Genomic DNA, 17,362 nt, shown 5'->3' with positions numbered 1-17,362 from the left:
GAGCTTCTTGTTTTAGTTTCTGTCTGTAGGCAGGGATCAACAAAATGGAGTCGTGGTCAGCTTTTCCGAAAGGGGGCGGGGCAGGGCCTTATATGCGTCGCGGAAGTTAGAGTAACAATGATCCAGGGTCTTTCCACCCCTGGTTGCGCAATCGATATGCTGATAAAATTTAGGGAGTCTTGTTTTCAGATTAGCCTTGTTAAAATCCCCAGCTACAATGAATGCAGCCTCCGGATAAATCGTTTCCAGTTTGCAGAGAGTTAAATAAAGTTCGTTCAGAGCCATCGATGTGTCTGCTTGGGGGGGATATATACGGCTGTGATTATAATCGAAGAGAATTCTCTTGGTAGATAATGCGGTCTACATTTGATTGTGAGGAATTCTAAATCAGGTGAACAGAAGGATTTGAGTTCCTGTATGTTTCTTTCATCACACCATGTCACGTTGGCCATAAGACATACGCCCCCCGCCCGTCTTCTTACCAGAAAGATGTTTGTTTCTGTCGGCGCGATGCGTGGAGAAACCCGTTGGCTGCACCGATTCGGATTGCGTCTCTCCAGTTAGCCATGTTTCCGTGAAGCAAAGAACGTTACAGTCTCTGATGTCCCTCTGGAATGCTACCCTTGCTCGGATTTCATCAACCTTGTTGTCAAGAGACTGGACATTGGCAAGAAGAATGCTAGGGAGTGGTGCACGATGTGCCCGTCTCCGGAGTCTGACCAGAAGACCGCTTCGTTTCCCTCTTTTTCTGAGTCGTTTTTTTTTTTGGTCGCTGCATGTGATCCACTCGGTTACACTGGTTGTAAGGCAGAACACAGGATCCGCATCGCGAAAAACATATTCTTGGTCGAACTGATGGTGAGTTGACGCTGATCTTATATTCAGTAGTTCTTCTCGGCTGTATGTAAAGAAACCTAAGATGACCTGGGGTACTAGTGTAAGAAATAACACGTAAAAAAACAAAAAACTGCATAGTTTCCTAGGAACGCGAAGCGAGGCGGCCATCTCTGTCGGCGCCGGAAGTACACGGAAGTAGGTCTCTCAGAGGACAAAAAATAAAAAAATTCATTATAAATTTAATTTACTATTTGTATTGTGTTTCATGTTTTGTGTGGACCCGAGGAAGAGTAGCTGCTGCTTTTGCAATAGGCAATGAGGATATAAAATAAAATACCAAAATACCAAATACCAATTAACTTCAAGAATTAACATCATACAGTACCAGTCAAAGGTTTGGACACACCTACTCATTCAAGGGTTTTTCTTTTTTTGAACTATTTTCTACATTGTAGAATAATTGTGAAGACATCAACACTATGAAATAACACCTGAGTGGCTCAGCGCTCTAAGGCACTGTATCTCAGTGCTTGAGGCGTCACTACAGACCCTGGTTCGATTTCAGGCTGTATCACAACCGGCCGGTGCACAATTGGCCCAGCATCGCCTGGGTTAGGGTTTGGCCGGGGTAGGCCGTCATTGTAAATAAGAATTTGTTATTAACTGACTAGCCTAGTTAAATAAAAATAAATAAATGAAATAACATGTCATCATGTAGTAACCAAAAAAAGTATGAAACAAATCAAAATATATTTTATATTTGAGATTCTTCAAAGTAGCCACCCTTTGCCTTGATGACAGCTTTGCACACTCTTGGTATTCTCTCAACCAGCTTCATGAGGTAGTCACCTGGAATGCATTTCAATTAACAGGTGTGCCTTGTTAAAAGTTAATGCGTTAGCGTAATCAGTTATGTTGTGACAAGGTAGGGTTGGTATACAGAAGCTAGCGCTATTTGGTAAAATACCAAGTCCATATTATGGCAAGAACTAATAAGCAAAGAGAAATGACAGTCCATCATTACTTTAAGACATGAAGGTCAGTCAATCCGTAAAATGTCAAGAACTTTTAAAGTTTCTTCAAGTGCAGTCGCAAAAACCATCATGCGCTATGATGAAACTGGTTCTCATGAGGACCACCACAGGAAAAGAAGACCCATAGTTACCTCTGCTGCAGAGGATAAGTTCTTTAGAGTTACCAGCCTCAGAAATTGCTGCCCAAATAAATGCTTCACAGAGTTCAAGTAACAGACACATTTCAACATCAACGGTTCAGAGGAGACTGCGTGAATCAGGCCTTCATGGTTGAATTGGTGCAAAGAAACCACTACTGAAGGAAACTAAGAAGAAGAGACTTGCTTGTGCCAAGAAACACGAGCAATGGACATTAGACCGGTGGAAATCTGTCCTTTGGACTGATGAGTACAAATTTGAGAATTTTAAGAGAATGCCAAGAGTGTGCAAAGCTGTCATCAAGGCAAAGGGTGGCTACTTTGAAGAATCACTTTTTAACACGTTTTTGGGTTACTACATGATTCCATGTGTGTTATTTCATAATTTACAGTCTTCGCTGTTATTCTACAATGTAGAAAATAGAAAAAGATTATAAAGAAAAACCCTTGAATGAGTCGGTGTGTCCAAACTTCTGGTACTGTAGATGACACAGTCATCCTCATAAGTCAAGATGAAATCTAACTAACTGTTAACTAAATAAACTGACAGGCGAGTAGACGAGCCCTGAGATCATGAGTCATACGTTTGTAATAAATCTCTACTTATGGAATACTTCACACATCTGTCAAAACACATCTCAGAGTTCAAACAGATGTCTAAGCGGTAGCACAAAGGGCCAACAACATTCCTTCCTCTAACGCAGTAGCAGCCCTGGGGCTACGTCTTAAATTACACCTTATTCTCTGTCTAGTACACTACTTTTGACCAGGGCTCTGGGTTAAAAGTATGCCACTACAAAGGGAGGGTGTGCCAGTTGGGATACAGCCCTTGGGTTCTGGGTAGCTACTCCTCTCTCTTCTCAGTCCAGTGATTTTCACCAGGGAGTGCAGTTAAAGACGTTTGAGTCGGATTGTCTGGCCTCCATCCCACCGACCGACACTGACTGACTAAGTGACGGAGTACAGTACTACAGTACCCAGTAGCAGAGTGTATTAAAGGGAGGTGGTCAGACCCGTTTACAGTACCCAGTAGCAGAGTGTATTAAAGGGAGGTGGTCAGACCCGTTTACAGTACCCAGTAGCAGAGTGTATTAAAGGGAGGTGGTCAGACCCGTTTACAGTACCCAGTACCAGTAACAGTGTTTTATATAGAGGTCAGACCCTAACAGTGTTTTATATAGAGGTCAGACCCTAACAGTGTTTTATATAGAGGTCAGACCCTAACAGTGTTTTATATAGAGGTCAGACCCTAACAGTGTTTTATATAGAGGTCAGACCCTAACAGTGTTTTATATAGAGAAGAGGTCAGACCCTAACAGTAGTTTATATAGAGGTCAGACCCTAACAGTGTTTTATATAGAGAAGAGGTCAGACCCTAACAGTGGTTTATATAGAGGTCAGACCCTTCAGACCCTAACAGTGTTCTATATAGAGGTCAGACCCTAACACTGTTTCATATAGAGGTCAGACCCTAACAGTGTTTTATATAGAGGTCAGACCCTAACAGTGGTTTATATAGCGGTCAGACCCTAACAGTGTTTTATATAGAGAAGAGGTCAGACCCTAACAGTGTTTTATATAGAGGTCAGACCCTAACAGTGTTTTATATAGAGGTCAGACCCTAACAGTGTTTTATATAGAGGTCAGACCCTAACAGTGTTTTATATAGAGGTCAGACCCTAACAGTGTTTTATATAGAGGTCAGACCCTAACAGTGTTTTATATAGAGGTCAGACCCTAACAGTGGTTTATATAGAGATCAGACCATAGCTAGCAGACTCTCTCTCTCTCTCTCTCTCTCTCTCTCTGTGTCTCTCTCTGCGTCTCTCTCTCTCTCTCTCTTTCTCTCTCTCTATCTCTGCGTCTCTCTCTCTCTCTCTGCGTCTCTCTCTCTCTCTCTCTCTCTGCGTCTCTCTCTCTCTCTCTCTCTCTCTCTCTGCTTCTCTCTCTCCCTGCCTCTCTCTCTCTCTTTCACACACACTCCTTATTTCATTTTAAGGGTACTCCGGGTGAAGTCGCCTCCACAGGGTCCCCTAAAGCTCAGCTCCATTACAGGCATGACAATAATAGCCATGCTGTCAGTAGGATCAGGAGAGTCATACTACTGCAGATGTTGTTTCCCTGTCGGCGGCTTAGCTTCAAATAGGACTCCCATTACATTGTCATCAACTGTAAGATATGATTATAGGCCACACACTACAGACTGACGTTTCCCAAATAGTTTCCAAAACGATGTTATGAAGCACCAACTACTGTTTCAGGGGTGGCAGGTAGCCTAGTGGTTAGAGTGTTGGGCTAGTAACCCGAAAGGTTACTGGATCGAGTCCCAGAGCTGACAATGTAAAAAAAAAAATGAATGTAATTCTTCCTCTGAGCAGCAAGGAAGTTAAACCCACTGCTCCACTGGACGCTGAAGACGTGGATGGCAATCAGTTGAATGCATTCAGTTGTACAACTGACTAGGTATCCCCCTTTCCCTTTCCTGGTTGTTTCTCAATTACTGCCTGTACTGTAGTACAGTATCACTGGACTGTGTTGGAGGGAACAGTATCCTATATCCTGTACATTCAGCATTTGTGGGATTGCCCAATGTTTCTCAAAGAAAGTGAAAACTAAAAGCCTTAAATGCCTCCTATTTCCATATATGTAGCGAGTAAATATGTTAGCTCCGGTGATCAGGAGGCTTGGCGAGACTAGGTAACTTTATTGCGCACTCCGGATAAAGTGGTGGAAATTGTATACCGTTCAACAGTTCTGTTACTTCTGTAGACTCATATTGCATGTATCATCACTAGTGACTGGTTATTATGGGATAATAAAGTATACGTTACCTGTGCCTGCTCGCTACTCTCCCCCCATTTGGACTGGATTGGCTCAGAGCCGGTTGGAGATTGTTCAGCGAGGGATTCGAAGACGCACGCCAAATGACTCCAGGTAACGTCAACGATAAAAACAGGTACATAAGCGACGATTCCATTTTGGGAGTCAAAGATATATTAAGCAGTTTTTCAAAATAAATCCGTCATCTCTCTTTCATCTGTCCCAAAACCATCCAAAAAAGTTACGCGGGGGGTTATGAAGCACGATAAATGAGTTGTGAAACAATGAAGGTAACACTATACATATATATATTTGTTTTAATATACGTTGTATGTGAAGAGTTTGATGTAGTTTTGGTGAAGAGAACCGTTACTTTCTCGTCAAGTCACTGCATTTCATAAAGTTTGCGGTTGTTGTGTACCGTTATCCTGAAACGTGAAGTGAAAAAAATAATATTAGGTCTTGGAGTATAAAGTGGTCGTCATCATTGTCATGCGAGGATAGTGCGCGTTTGATCCATCCTCACTCCTCTCCTCTCATGCTTAAGCTCCCTCTCTCTCTCACACACACACTCAATCGCTCTCTCTCCCCTCGCTCTTTCCACTCACTCTTTTCTCTCTCTGTCGGTTTCTTCTCGGACTCCCCCTTACCTCTGTCCACTTTGCAGTTCCTCCCTAAAAATCAACCTCTTTTTTTTTTTCAAATACGTTTCCAAGAACGTATCATTTAGTACATCTAGTTTTGGGGATGAATGGCTTAGAAGTTACCCAACCAGAAGATGCTGACACGGGAAAATCCTATTTTGTCTGTAGGCTACAGGATTGACTAAAGTTCAACAAGATACAGTAGTGATGATGACATAAGTAGTCATGATGCACTACTTATCTCAATGAAACATATATATTTTTTGTTGTTATCATTGAAACGCCAATAGATTGGCTACTACTGTTGTTGTCATGCTACAGGCAGCACTATATTGTACAATGAGGGAGAGAATATCTTAACTTGAAGTCCTCTTCAAAATGTTCTGTTTTCTGATTATATGAAAATTATAACCTATATAGTATCTCTAGAACTGGAGTTCCATAAACCTTTGCATCATAGAATTAGTCAATTAGAATTAGAATTAGAATGACTAAATTAGAATTAGAATTAGTAAATTAGAATTAGTAAATTAGTAAATTAGTGAATTAGAATTAGAATTAGTCAATTAGTCAAGTAGTAAATTAGAATTAGAATGAGTAAATTAGAATTAGAATGAGTAAATTAGAATTAGAATGAGTAAATTAAAATTAGAATGAGTAAATTAGAATTAAAATTAGTAAATTAGAATTAGAATGAGTAAATTAGAATTTGAATGAGTGAATTACAAGAGAGTTCTAACTGCCCAATGCCATGTAGTTTTCATACAGTGGCACCAGTATTGTACAGAGAGAGTGTCTGGCATGGTTGGACTGTTTACCCTTCTTCTGCTCTCCACCCCTCCCTCCCTTTAACCACAACTAATCTAGATGCCCGACTGACCGCCCTCCTCCTCCTCCTCTGTTCTCTCTTCCTCGTTTGATCTGAGTAGTAGAGTTTTGAACTTGTGGGGGGGACGGTAATCAAAGACCAGTTTTAATCTGCTCAGTTTAATGTCACATGTTCCTGTAGACTAACAAAAATACACTCTGGGGAATGTCCAGCTATGCAAAGTCTCCATCTCAAATGGCACCCTATTCCCTACATAGTGCACTACTTTTGACCAGGGACCGTAGGGTATAGGATGCAATTTGGGAAGCAGGCAAACTCTTATTCGTGCCAAACTAACTACTCCCACTGAACGGAATTGGAATGCCCAACTGTAGAATGAGACTGTGCATTCTAACCAGAATTACTACTGTGGATCGTTTTGCACGGGTGCGTACATTTCAGGATAATGAACGTCAAGCTAACTACTCCTATTGACTGTCTAATGACAAAAGGTTGACCAGTCTGTCTGACAATGATTAGACTGGTGTTGAAGAAAGCATTGTATTTACAATCATTGTCTGAACGACTCCAGACTGCCAAGCATGGCAATAACTAAAAGTTATTAATAACTAAAAGTAGAGTCCTTTGGACCCTGGTTAAAAGTAGAGTCCTATGGGCCCTGGTCAAAAGTAGAGTCCTATGGGCCCTGGTTAAAAGTAGAGTCCTATGGGCCCTGGTTAAAAGTAGAGTCCTATGGGCCCTGGTCAAAAGTAGTCCTATGGGCCCTGGTTAAAAGTAGAGTCCTATGGGCCCTGGTCAAAAGTAGAGTCCTATGGGCCCTGGTCAAAAGTAGAGTCCTATGGGCCCTGGTTAAAAGTAGAGTCCTATGGGCCCTGGTCAAAAGTAGAGTCCTATGGGCCCTGGTTAAAAGTAGAGTCCTATGGGCCCTGGTTAAAAGTAGAATCCTATGGGCCCTGGTTAAAAGTAGAGTCCTATGGGCCCTGGTCAAAAGTAGAGTCCTATGGGCCCTTGTTAAAAGTAGAATCCTATGGGCCCTGGTTAAAAGTAGAGTCCTATGGGCCCTGGTTAAAAGTAGAGTCCTTTGGGCCCTGGTTAAAAGTAGAATCCTATGGGCCCTGGTTAAAAGTAGAATCCTATGGGCCCTGGTTAAAAGTAGAATCCTATGAGCCCTGGTTAAAAGTAGAATCCTATGGGCCCTGGTTAAAAGTAGAGTCCTATGGGCCCTGGTTAAAAGTAGAATCCTATGGGCCCTGGTTAAAAGAAGTGCAAATGGTAGAAGTTTTAATTTTGGCAGCTATTTTAGATTTCGTTTTATTGTTACAATACCTTTTAGTCTTAGTCACATTTTATTAATTTCATCCTTCGTTACCTTTAGTTTTCATCAGTCGACTTAAACTCTGGACAAGGTTAGTTTAGTTTTAGTCACAGACATGTTAGTCACAGGCAGGGTAGCCTAGCGGTTAGAGCGTTGGACTAGGAACGTTCAAACCCCCGAGCTGACAAGGTACAAATCTGTCGTTCCGCCCCTGTTCCTAGGCCGTCATTGAAAATAAGAATTTGTTCTTAACTGACTTGCCTAGTTAAATAAAATAAAAAAATAAAAAATAAAAAATACAGCTTTAGAACAACATACAGTATTAGTACAGTACTTGACTAATTAAATAAAGGTAAACATTTTATTTTATCTTTATGTGATCAATACATGTGGATGATCTTTTTCCTGTAGTGTTTGTAAACACCCTGGTAGTTTGATTAATAACCTGAACCAGATTACAGGCACTGGTTACAGTGAAAAGCTTTCTCTCGAGCGGACAGCTTGATGAGAGGATTGTATTAAATTGCATTTTGCATACATGCGTAGGATTGGACAAAACAGATGAAAAGAACTTCATGTCAAATTAAATATTCATTAGTCTCCCGTGGAATTCTCGTCCCGTCACATTTTCATAGACTAAAACACAGTCGTGCGTGAACAGGGTGTACAGGAGGGGACTGAGCACACATCCCTGAGGGGCTCCAGTGTTGAGGATCCGAGTGGCTACGTGTGTTGCTACCTTCCCTCACCACCTGGGGGCAGCCTGTCAGGAAGTTTAGGATCCCGTTGCAGAGAGAGGTGTTTAGTCCCAGGATCCTTAGCTTGGTGATGAGTTTCGAGGGTACTATGGTGTTGAACGCTGAGCTGTCGTCAATGAACAACATTCTCACATAGGTGTTCCTTTTGTCCAGGTGGGAAAGGGCAGTGTGGAGTGCAATAGAGATTGCATAATCTGTAGATCTGTTTTGGCGGTATGGAAATTGGAGTGGGTCTAGGGTTTCTGGGATAATGGTGTTGATGTAAGCCATTACCAGCCTTTCAAAGCACTTCATGGATACGGACGTGAGTGCTACGGGTCTGTAGTCATTTAGGCAGGTTGCCTTCATGTTCTTGGGCACAGGGTCTATGGTGGTCTGCTTGAAACATGTTGGTATTACAGACTCAATCAGGGACATGTTGAAAATGTCAGTGAAGACACTTGCCAGTTCGTCATCACATGCCCAGAGCGCACAGCCTGGTAATCCGTCTGGCCCCGCAGCTTTGTGAATGTTGACCTGTTTAAACGTCTTACTGACGTCGGCTACGGAGAGCGTGTTCACACAGTCATCCGGAACAGCTGATGCTCTCATGCATGCCTCAGTGATCAGTGGTCACTGGTCAGCTCGCGGCTGCGCTTCCCTTTGTAGTCTGTAATAGTTTGCAAGCCCTGAAGATATCCCTCTAGTGGTGTGGGGGCTGTGCTTTGGCAAAGTGGGTGGGGTTATATCCTTCCTGTTTGGCCCTGTCCGGGGGTGACCTCGGATGGGGCCACAGTGTCTCCTGACCCCTCCTGTCTCAGCCTCCAGTATTTATGCTGCAGTAGTTTGTGTGTCGGGGGGCTAGGGTCAGTTTGTTATATCTGGAGTACTTCTCCTGTCCTATTCGGTGTCCTGTGTGAATCTAAGTGTGCGTTCTCTAATTCTCTCCTTCTCTCTTTCTTTCTCTCTCTCGGAGGACCTGAGCCCTAGGACCTGAGCTCCAGGACTACCTGACATGATGACTCCTTGCTGTCCCCAGTCCACCTGGCCATGCTGCTGTTCCAGTTTCAACTGACCTGAGCCCTAGGACCATGCCCCAGGACTACCTGACATGATGACTCCTTGCTGTCCCCAGTCCACCTGGCCATGCTGCTGCTCCAGTTTCAACTTCCACCTGACTGTTCTGCCTTATTATTATTCGACCATGCTGGTCATTTATGAACATTTGAACATCTTGGCCATGTTCTGTTATAATCTCCACCCGGCACAGCCAGAAGAGGACTGGCCACCCCACATAGCCTGGTTCCTCTCTAGGTTTCTTCCTAGGTTTTGGCCTTTCTAGGGAGTTTTTCCTAGCCACCGTGCTTCTACACCTGCATTGCTTGCTGTTTGGGGTTTTAGGCTGGGTTTCTGTACAGCACTTTGAGATATCAGCTGATGTACGAAGGGCTATATAAATAAATTTGATTTGATTTGATTTGATTTGACACATAAGACGAGCGTCGGAGCCGGTGTAGTATGATTCAATCTTAGCCCTGTATTGACGCTTTGCCTGTTGGATGGTTCGTCTGAGAACATAGCAGGATTTCTTATAAACTTCCGGGTTGGAGTCCCGCACATTGAAAGTGGCAGCTCTACCCTTTAGCTCAGTGCGGATGTTGCCTGTAATCCATGGCTTCTGGTTGGGGTATGTACGTACAGTCACTGTGGGGACGACGTCCTCGATGCACTTATTGATAAAGCCAGTGACTGATGTGGTGTACTCCTCAATGCCATCGGAAGAATCCCGGAACATATTCCAGTCTGTGATAGCAAAACAGTCCTGTAGTTTAGCATCTGCTTCATCTGACCACTTTTTTATAGACCGAGTCACTGTTGCTTCCTGCTTTCATTTTGCTTGTAAGCAGGAATCAGGAGGATAGAATTGTGGTCAAATTTATCAAATTGAGGGTGAGGGAGAGCTTTGTACTCGTCTCTGTGTGTGGAGTACAGGTGATCTAGGATTTTTTTCCCCTTTGGTTGCGCATTTAACATGTTGATAGAAATGAGGTAAACTGATGTGCAGTGGCTTGCGAAAGTATTCACCCCCTTGGCATCTTTCCTATTTTGTTGCCTTACAACCTGGAATTAAAATAGATTTTTTGGGGGGGGGTGTTATCATTTGATTTACACAACATGCCTACCACTTTGAAGATGCACCATATTTTTTATTGTGAAACAAACAAGAAATAATAAGAAAAATAAATAAATCTTGAGCGTGCATAACTATTCACCCACCCAAAGTCAATACCTTGTAGAGCCACCTTTTGCAGCAATTGCAGCTGCAAGTCTCTTGGGGTATGTCTCTATAAGCTTGGCACATCTAGCCACTGGGATTTATGCCCATTCTTCAAGGCAAAACTGTTCCAGCTCTTTCAAGTTGGATGGGTTCCGCTGGTGTACAGCAAGTCATACCACAGATTCTCAATTGGATTGAGGTCTGGGCTTTGACTAGGCCATTCCAAGACATTTAAATGTTTCCCCTTAAACCACTTGAGTGTTGCTTTAGCAGCATGCTTTGGGTCCTTGTCCTGCTGGAAGGTGGAACTCCTTCCCAGTCTCAAATCTCTGGAAGACAAACAGGTTTCCATCAAGAATTTCCCTGTATTTAGCATCATCAGTCATTCCTTCAATTCTGACCAGTTTCCCTGCCGATGAAGACATCCCCACAGCATGATGCTGCCACCACCATGCTACACTGTGGGGATGGTGTTCTCGGGGTGATGAGAGGTGTTGGGTTTGCCCCAGACATAGGGTTTCCTTAATGGCCAAAAAGCTACATTTTAGTCTCATCTGACCAGAGTACCTTTTTCCATATGTTTGGGGACTCTCCAACATGCCTTTTGACAAACACCAAGCTTGTTTGTTTATTTTTTGTCTTTAAGCAATGGCTTTTTTCTGGCCACTCTTCTGTAAAGCCCAGCTCTGTGGAGTGTACGGCTTAAAGTGGTCCTATGGACTCCAATCTCTGCTGTGGAGCTTTGCAGCTCCTTCAAAGTTATCTTTGATCTCTTTGTTGCCTCTCTGATTAATGCCCTCCTTGCCTGGTCCATGAGTTTTGGTGGGCGGCCCTCCCTCCTTTGATGCGGTGCCATATTCTTTCAATTTTTTATAATGGATTTAATGGTGCGCCGTGGGATGTTCAAAGTTTTGGATAGTTTTTTAATACCCAACCCTGATCTGTATGTCTCCACAACCTGCCTTTCAGAACAGGTTTATATATACTGAGATCATGTGACAGATCATGTGACACTTAGATTGTGCTGCCTCTTGGTGAGCGGTTTCCTGTTTGCTCATTTCTTTACACAGCTGACTGTCTTAGTGCCAGCATCCATCTGTGGTGGTAAATAAACAGCCAAGAAAAATATAGATGAAAACTCTCTAGGCAAGTAGTGTGGTCTGAAGCTTATCATAAAATCTATACTTCAGGCGAGCAAAATCTAGAGACTTCCTTAGATTTCGTGCACCAGCTGTTGTTTACAAATATGCACAGATCCCCCATCATCCCCTCATCCTTCTTTTTACCAGAGTGTGCTGTTCTATCTACCCGGTTCAGTGTGTATCCCGCTAGCTGAATATCCATGTCATCATTCAGCCACGATTCCGTGAAACATAAGATGTTACAGTTTTTGATGTCCCGTTGGTAGGATATTCGTGATCGTACCTCGTCTAATTTATTGTCCAATGATTGTATTTTGGCAAGTAATACTGACGGTAACGGCAGCTTTCCCACTTGGCATGGGAGGCACCCCGCTCTGTGACCTCGAGGCACCCCGCTCTGTGACCTCTGTACCTGCGTCTCTTCCTCTTGCCAATGACGGGGCCTTGTCGGGTGTTCGAAGTACATCCTGTGCGTCTAATCCGAGGTGAGTGATCTCTGTCCTGATATCTAGAAGTTCTTTGTCTAATCCGAGGTGAGTGATCGCTGTCCTCATATCCAGAAACTCTTTGTCTAATCCGAGGTGAGTGATCGCTGTCCTGATATCCAGAAGCTCTTTGTCTAATCCGAGGTGAGTGATCGCTGTCCTGATATCCAGAAGCTCTTTGTCTAATCCGAGGTGAGTGATCGCTGTCCTCATATCCAGAAACTCTTTGTCTAATCCGAGGTGAGTGATCGCTGTCCTGATATCCGAAAGCTCTTTGTCTAATCCGAGGTGAGTGATCGCTGTCCTCATATCCAGAAACTCTTTGTCTAATCCGAGGTGAGTGATCGCTGTCCTGATATCCAGAAGCTCTTTGTCTAATCCGAGGTGAGTGATCGCTGTCCTGATATCCAGAAGCTCTTTGTCTAATCTGAGGTGAGTGATCGCTGTCCTAATATCCAGAAGCTCTTTGTCTAATCCGAGATGAGTGATCTCTGTCCTAATATCCAGAAGCTCTTTGTCTAATCCGAGGTGAGTGATCGCTGTCCTCATATCCAGAAGTTATTTTTTGCCGTAAAATACGGTGGCAGAAACATTATGTACAAGATAAGTTACAAATAACGCTGGAAAAAAACCACATAATAGCACAATTGGTTGGGCGCCCATAAAACTGCTGCCATTTCATCCTGCGCCATTTTAACACATGGTTCAGTTTATGAAGGGGGTGTCAGGAGGTCTGGCTACTGTATATATGGTTCAGTCTATGATGGGGGTCTCAGGAGGTCTGTGTACATGTTTCCTCCTTCAGTTCCTCCTGTTCCCTGGGGTAGTGTGACCCCAGATTATATGATATGGGGCATGTTCTTCACACACACACACCACACATATGCACACATACATACACACAGATTGACCACCCAACGCCCAGGGTATAACCAGGAGTGGAAAGAAATTAAATGTCCAAAATATCCTAATCAAGGACAAGTACTGTTACTTTAATGACATTTTACTCAGTAGAAGTCCTGTTAGTTTAATGTCATTTTACTCAGTATAAATCCTGTTACTTTAATGACATTTTACTCAGTAGAAGTCCTGTTAGTTTAATGACATTTTAATCAGTAGAAGTCCTGTTAGTTTAATGTCCTTTTACTCAGTAGAAGTTCTGTTAGTTTAATGCCATTTTACTCAGTAGAAGTCCTGTTAGTTTAATGACATTTTACTCAGTAGAAGTCCTGTTAGTTTAATGACATTTTACTCAGTATAAGTCCTGTTACTTTAATGACATTTTACTCAGTAGAAGTCCTGTTAGTTTAATGACATTTTAATCAGTAGAAGTCCTGTTAGTTTAATGTCCTGTTACTCAGTAGAAGTCCTGTTAGTTTAATGACATTTTACTCAGTAGAAGTCCTGTTACCTTAATGACATTTTACTCTCTCCCTCACTCACAAACTCCCTCTCTCCCTCACTCACAATCTCCCTCTCTCCCTCACTCACAAACTCCCTCTTTCCCTCACTCACTCACACACTCACTCACTTACTCACCCATACAATGACAAATGGTGAGTGACAAGGCACACAGGACTTACCTAAAGGACTTGATATCAAATTAGCTCTGGAGGCGACAACAGAACATCATGGAAATACTGTACAAATGCATGAGCAAACCCTCCTAAAAAAAGAGATTTGGCTGTAGATGTTGCATTAGATTGCTAATCTATATATCTAATATCTAATATACATTTGGTTATGTAGTTATGTATCCATCAACAAAGAAACAAAGGACCTTTGTTCTAGAGCCTTCACTTCACCTCAGAACTTGCTGTTCGGGTTTCGGCAGGAGCTGATTTTCAAAGTGAATCAAGTCTATCCCGGCTCACTGTACAATGAAGAGCAGTGTAACAATGCTAAAAGGAAGCTCACAGGTCGACAGTGGTAGGGGCCCTGTGTTCACTTTGAGGGACCAGCTTCTTAATGTATGGAAAGGAATGAAACAAATCCATCTTGTCTGGCACACAGGCAAGGTACTCGTCCAGCTCCCTTATACCTTTTGATCCTTTTGGTCATCAGTGATGAGGAGAAATCTTCTTCGTCAGATTTGATGCTCTGTCTCGTCCTCGTCCTCGTCAGTGTGTCAAGATGATGCTTTGGGTAGATCAAACCTGTAGAGTGACAAATACGCAACTTACCCATTGAATATTTGTGCAAATTCTGCTTCATGTGGGAACTTAGTTCCTCATATCACTGACACTACAATTACCCAAAAACAGACTTTCCATACTTGTTATTCTCAGATACCGAGACTGAAGTGAGTTTGTCAGATGTTTTCATACCTAAAAAGCTAATGTTGAGAGTCCATGTCTTTGTCTCCATGTCGTTCTGTACCTATTGTGTATTACTCACACAGTTATATGCACAATTAGACTTACGGAGTCTCTGTGTAAATTAGGATCAAGATGGTCTAAATGCCAAACAAAGTACAAATCCTAGGTCTAAACACTGTATGTCATGGCCAGGCAAGCCATGTGTATTACTCACACAGTTATATGCACAATTAGACTTACGGAGTCTCTGTGTAAATTAGGATCAAGATGGTCTAAATGCCAAACAAAGTACAAATCCTAGGTCTAAACACTGTATGTCATGGCCATGTCATTAGCTAGACATTACCCTGCTGTTGTTAGCTAGCCCAGATAACTTACATGGCTAGCTAGCTAGCCACCACCACACATAGTGACATCGAAGTGCTAGCTGTAATAGCGATCATCATCAGGTGGTGGTTAGCCATGTAGCTAACTAGCTAATTTAGCTGAAAGGATAGCTTGCTAACGGTAGCATGCTGGACAACTAGGCTAACGCTAATGTACGTAAGTTAGACTATTCGAAAGCTAGCCATACTAGCTGCTAAAGCCATCCATAGCTAAATGTTTGATCATTAATAGCTGGCTAGTTATCACTCCTGTACTCCCTGTTCATCCATGACTGCGTGGACATGCACGCCTCCAACCCAATCATCAAGTTTGCAGACAACACAACAGTAGTGGACTTGATTACCAACAACAATGAGACCACCTACAGGGAGGAGGTGAGGGCACTCGGAGTGGGGTGTCAGGAAAAGAAACTCTCACTCAAGGTCAACAAAACAAAGGAGATTATCGTGGACTTCAGGAAACAGCAGAGGGAGCACAACCCTATCTACATCGACGGGACAGTAGTGGAGAAGGTGGAAAGTTTTAAGTTCCTGGACGTACACATCACAGACAAACTGAAATGGTCCACCCACACAGACAGTGTGGTGAAGAAGGCGCAACAGCTCCTCTTCAACCACAGGAGGCTGAAGAAATGTGGCTTGTCACCTAAAACCCTCAGAAATTTTTACAGATGCACAATTGAGAGTATCCTTTCGGGCTGTATCTCCGCCTGGTACTGCAACTGTACCTCCCACAACCGCAAGGCTCTCCAGAAGGTGGTGCGTTCTGCACAACACATCACCGGGGGCAAACTACCTGCCCTCCAAGACGACAACAGCACCCGATTCATAGGAAGGCCAAAAAGATCATCAAGGATAACAAACACCCGAGCCACTGCCTGTTCACCCCGCTACCATCCAGAAGGCGAGGTCAGTACAGGTGCATCAAAGCTGGGACAGAGAGACTGAAAAACAGCATCTATCTCAAGGCCATCAGACTGTTAAACAGCCATCACTAGCACAGAGAGGCTGCTGCCAACATACAGACTTGAAATCAATCTTAGGGATCGCGAACTGGGACACTTTTCGACAACATCCAGTGAAATTGGAGCGCACCGAATTTAAATGACAAAATCGTAACATTAAACATTCATGAACATACAAGTGTCTTACATCATTTAAAATATTAATTTATTGTTAATAAGTTGTCTGCGTTGTCAGATTTCCAAAAAGGCTTTACAGCGAAAACTGAGTAAAATGTCATTAAACCGATTATGTGAGGACAGCACCCCATATAAAAATACTTTTTTAATCAAATCATATCAAATCAAAATGTATTTATAAAGCCCTTCTTACATCAGCTGATGTCTCAAAGTGCTGTACAGAAACCCAGCCTAAACCCCCAAACAGCAAGCAATGCAGGTGTAGAAGCACGGTGGCTAGGAACAACTCCCTAGAAAGGTCTAAACCTAGGAAGAAACCTAGAGAGGAACCAGGCTATGAGGGGTGGCCAGTCCTCTTCTGGCTGTGCCAGGTGGAGATTATAACAGAACATGGTCAAGATGTTCAAATGTTCATAAATGACCAGCAGGGTCAAATAATAGTAATCACAGTGAACAAGTCAGGGTTCCATAGCTGCAGGCAGAACAGTTGAAACTGGAGCAGCAGCACGGCCAGGTGGACTGGGGACAACAAGGAGTCATCATGCCAGGTAGTCCTGAGGCATGGTCCTAGGGCTCAGGTCCTCCGAGAGGGGAGGGAGAGAGAGAAGAAAGAAAGAGAGAGCATACTTAAATTCACACAGGACACCGGATAAGACAGGAGAAATACTCCAGATATAACAGACTGACCCTAGCCCCCGAACACATAAACTACTGCAGCATAAATACTGGCGGCTGAGACAGGAGGGGTCAGGAGACACTGTGGCCCCAGCCGATGATAACCCCGGACAGGGCCAAACAGGCAGGATATAACCCCACCCACTTTGCCAAAGCACAGCCCCCACACCACTAGAGGGATATCTTCAACCACCAACTTACCATCCTGAGACAAGGCCGAGTATTGCCCACAAAAATCTCCGCCACGGCACAAACCAAGCGGGGGCGCCAACCCAGACAGGAAGACCACGTCAGTGACTCAACCCACTCAAGTGACGCACCCCTCCTAGGGACGGCATGGAAGAGCATCAGTAAGCCAGTGACTCAGCCCCTGTAGGGTTAGAGGCAGAGAATCCCAGTGGAGAGAGTGGAACTGGGCGGTTCGTTGCTCCAGTGCCTTTCCATTCACCTTCACACTCCTGGGCCAGACAACATAGGACCTACTGAAGAGATGAGTCTTCAATAAAGACTTAAAGGTTGAGACCGAGTCTGCGTCTCTCACATGGGTAGGCAGACCATTCCATAAAAATGGAGGTCTATAGGA

The 17,362-nt window shown here is 43.4% G+C and overlaps 1 protein-coding gene across 2 annotated transcripts in view; it reads right to left on the bottom strand.

Annotated features, from left to right (window-relative positions):
- emilin1a (elastin microfibril interfacer 1a) overlaps positions 1–5,441 on the bottom strand; it is a 54,281-nt gene extending 48,840 nt beyond the window's left edge. The window contains exon 1 of one of the 2 annotated variants that reach the window (XM_042321408.1): positions 4,840–5,441. In XM_042321408.1, the coding sequence (XP_042177342.1) occupies positions 4,840–4,985 (146 nt within the window). In that variant the 5' untranslated portion in view covers positions 4,986–5,441. The remainder of the gene's footprint in view (positions 1–4,839) is intronic. The other variant, XM_042321407.1, reaches the window with a different exon arrangement.
- Positions 5,442–17,362: the final 11,921 nt, after the last annotated feature.

Source organism: Oncorhynchus tshawytscha, linkage group LG05 (assembly GCF_018296145.1).
Source record: "Oncorhynchus tshawytscha isolate Ot180627B linkage group LG05, Otsh_v2.0, whole genome shotgun sequence".
Classification (NCBI taxonomy): Eukaryota; Metazoa; Chordata; class Actinopteri; order Salmoniformes; family Salmonidae; genus Oncorhynchus; species Oncorhynchus tshawytscha.
Note: the sequence above shows the minus strand (reverse complement) of the source record. Positions and strands in the feature narration are given on the sequence as shown.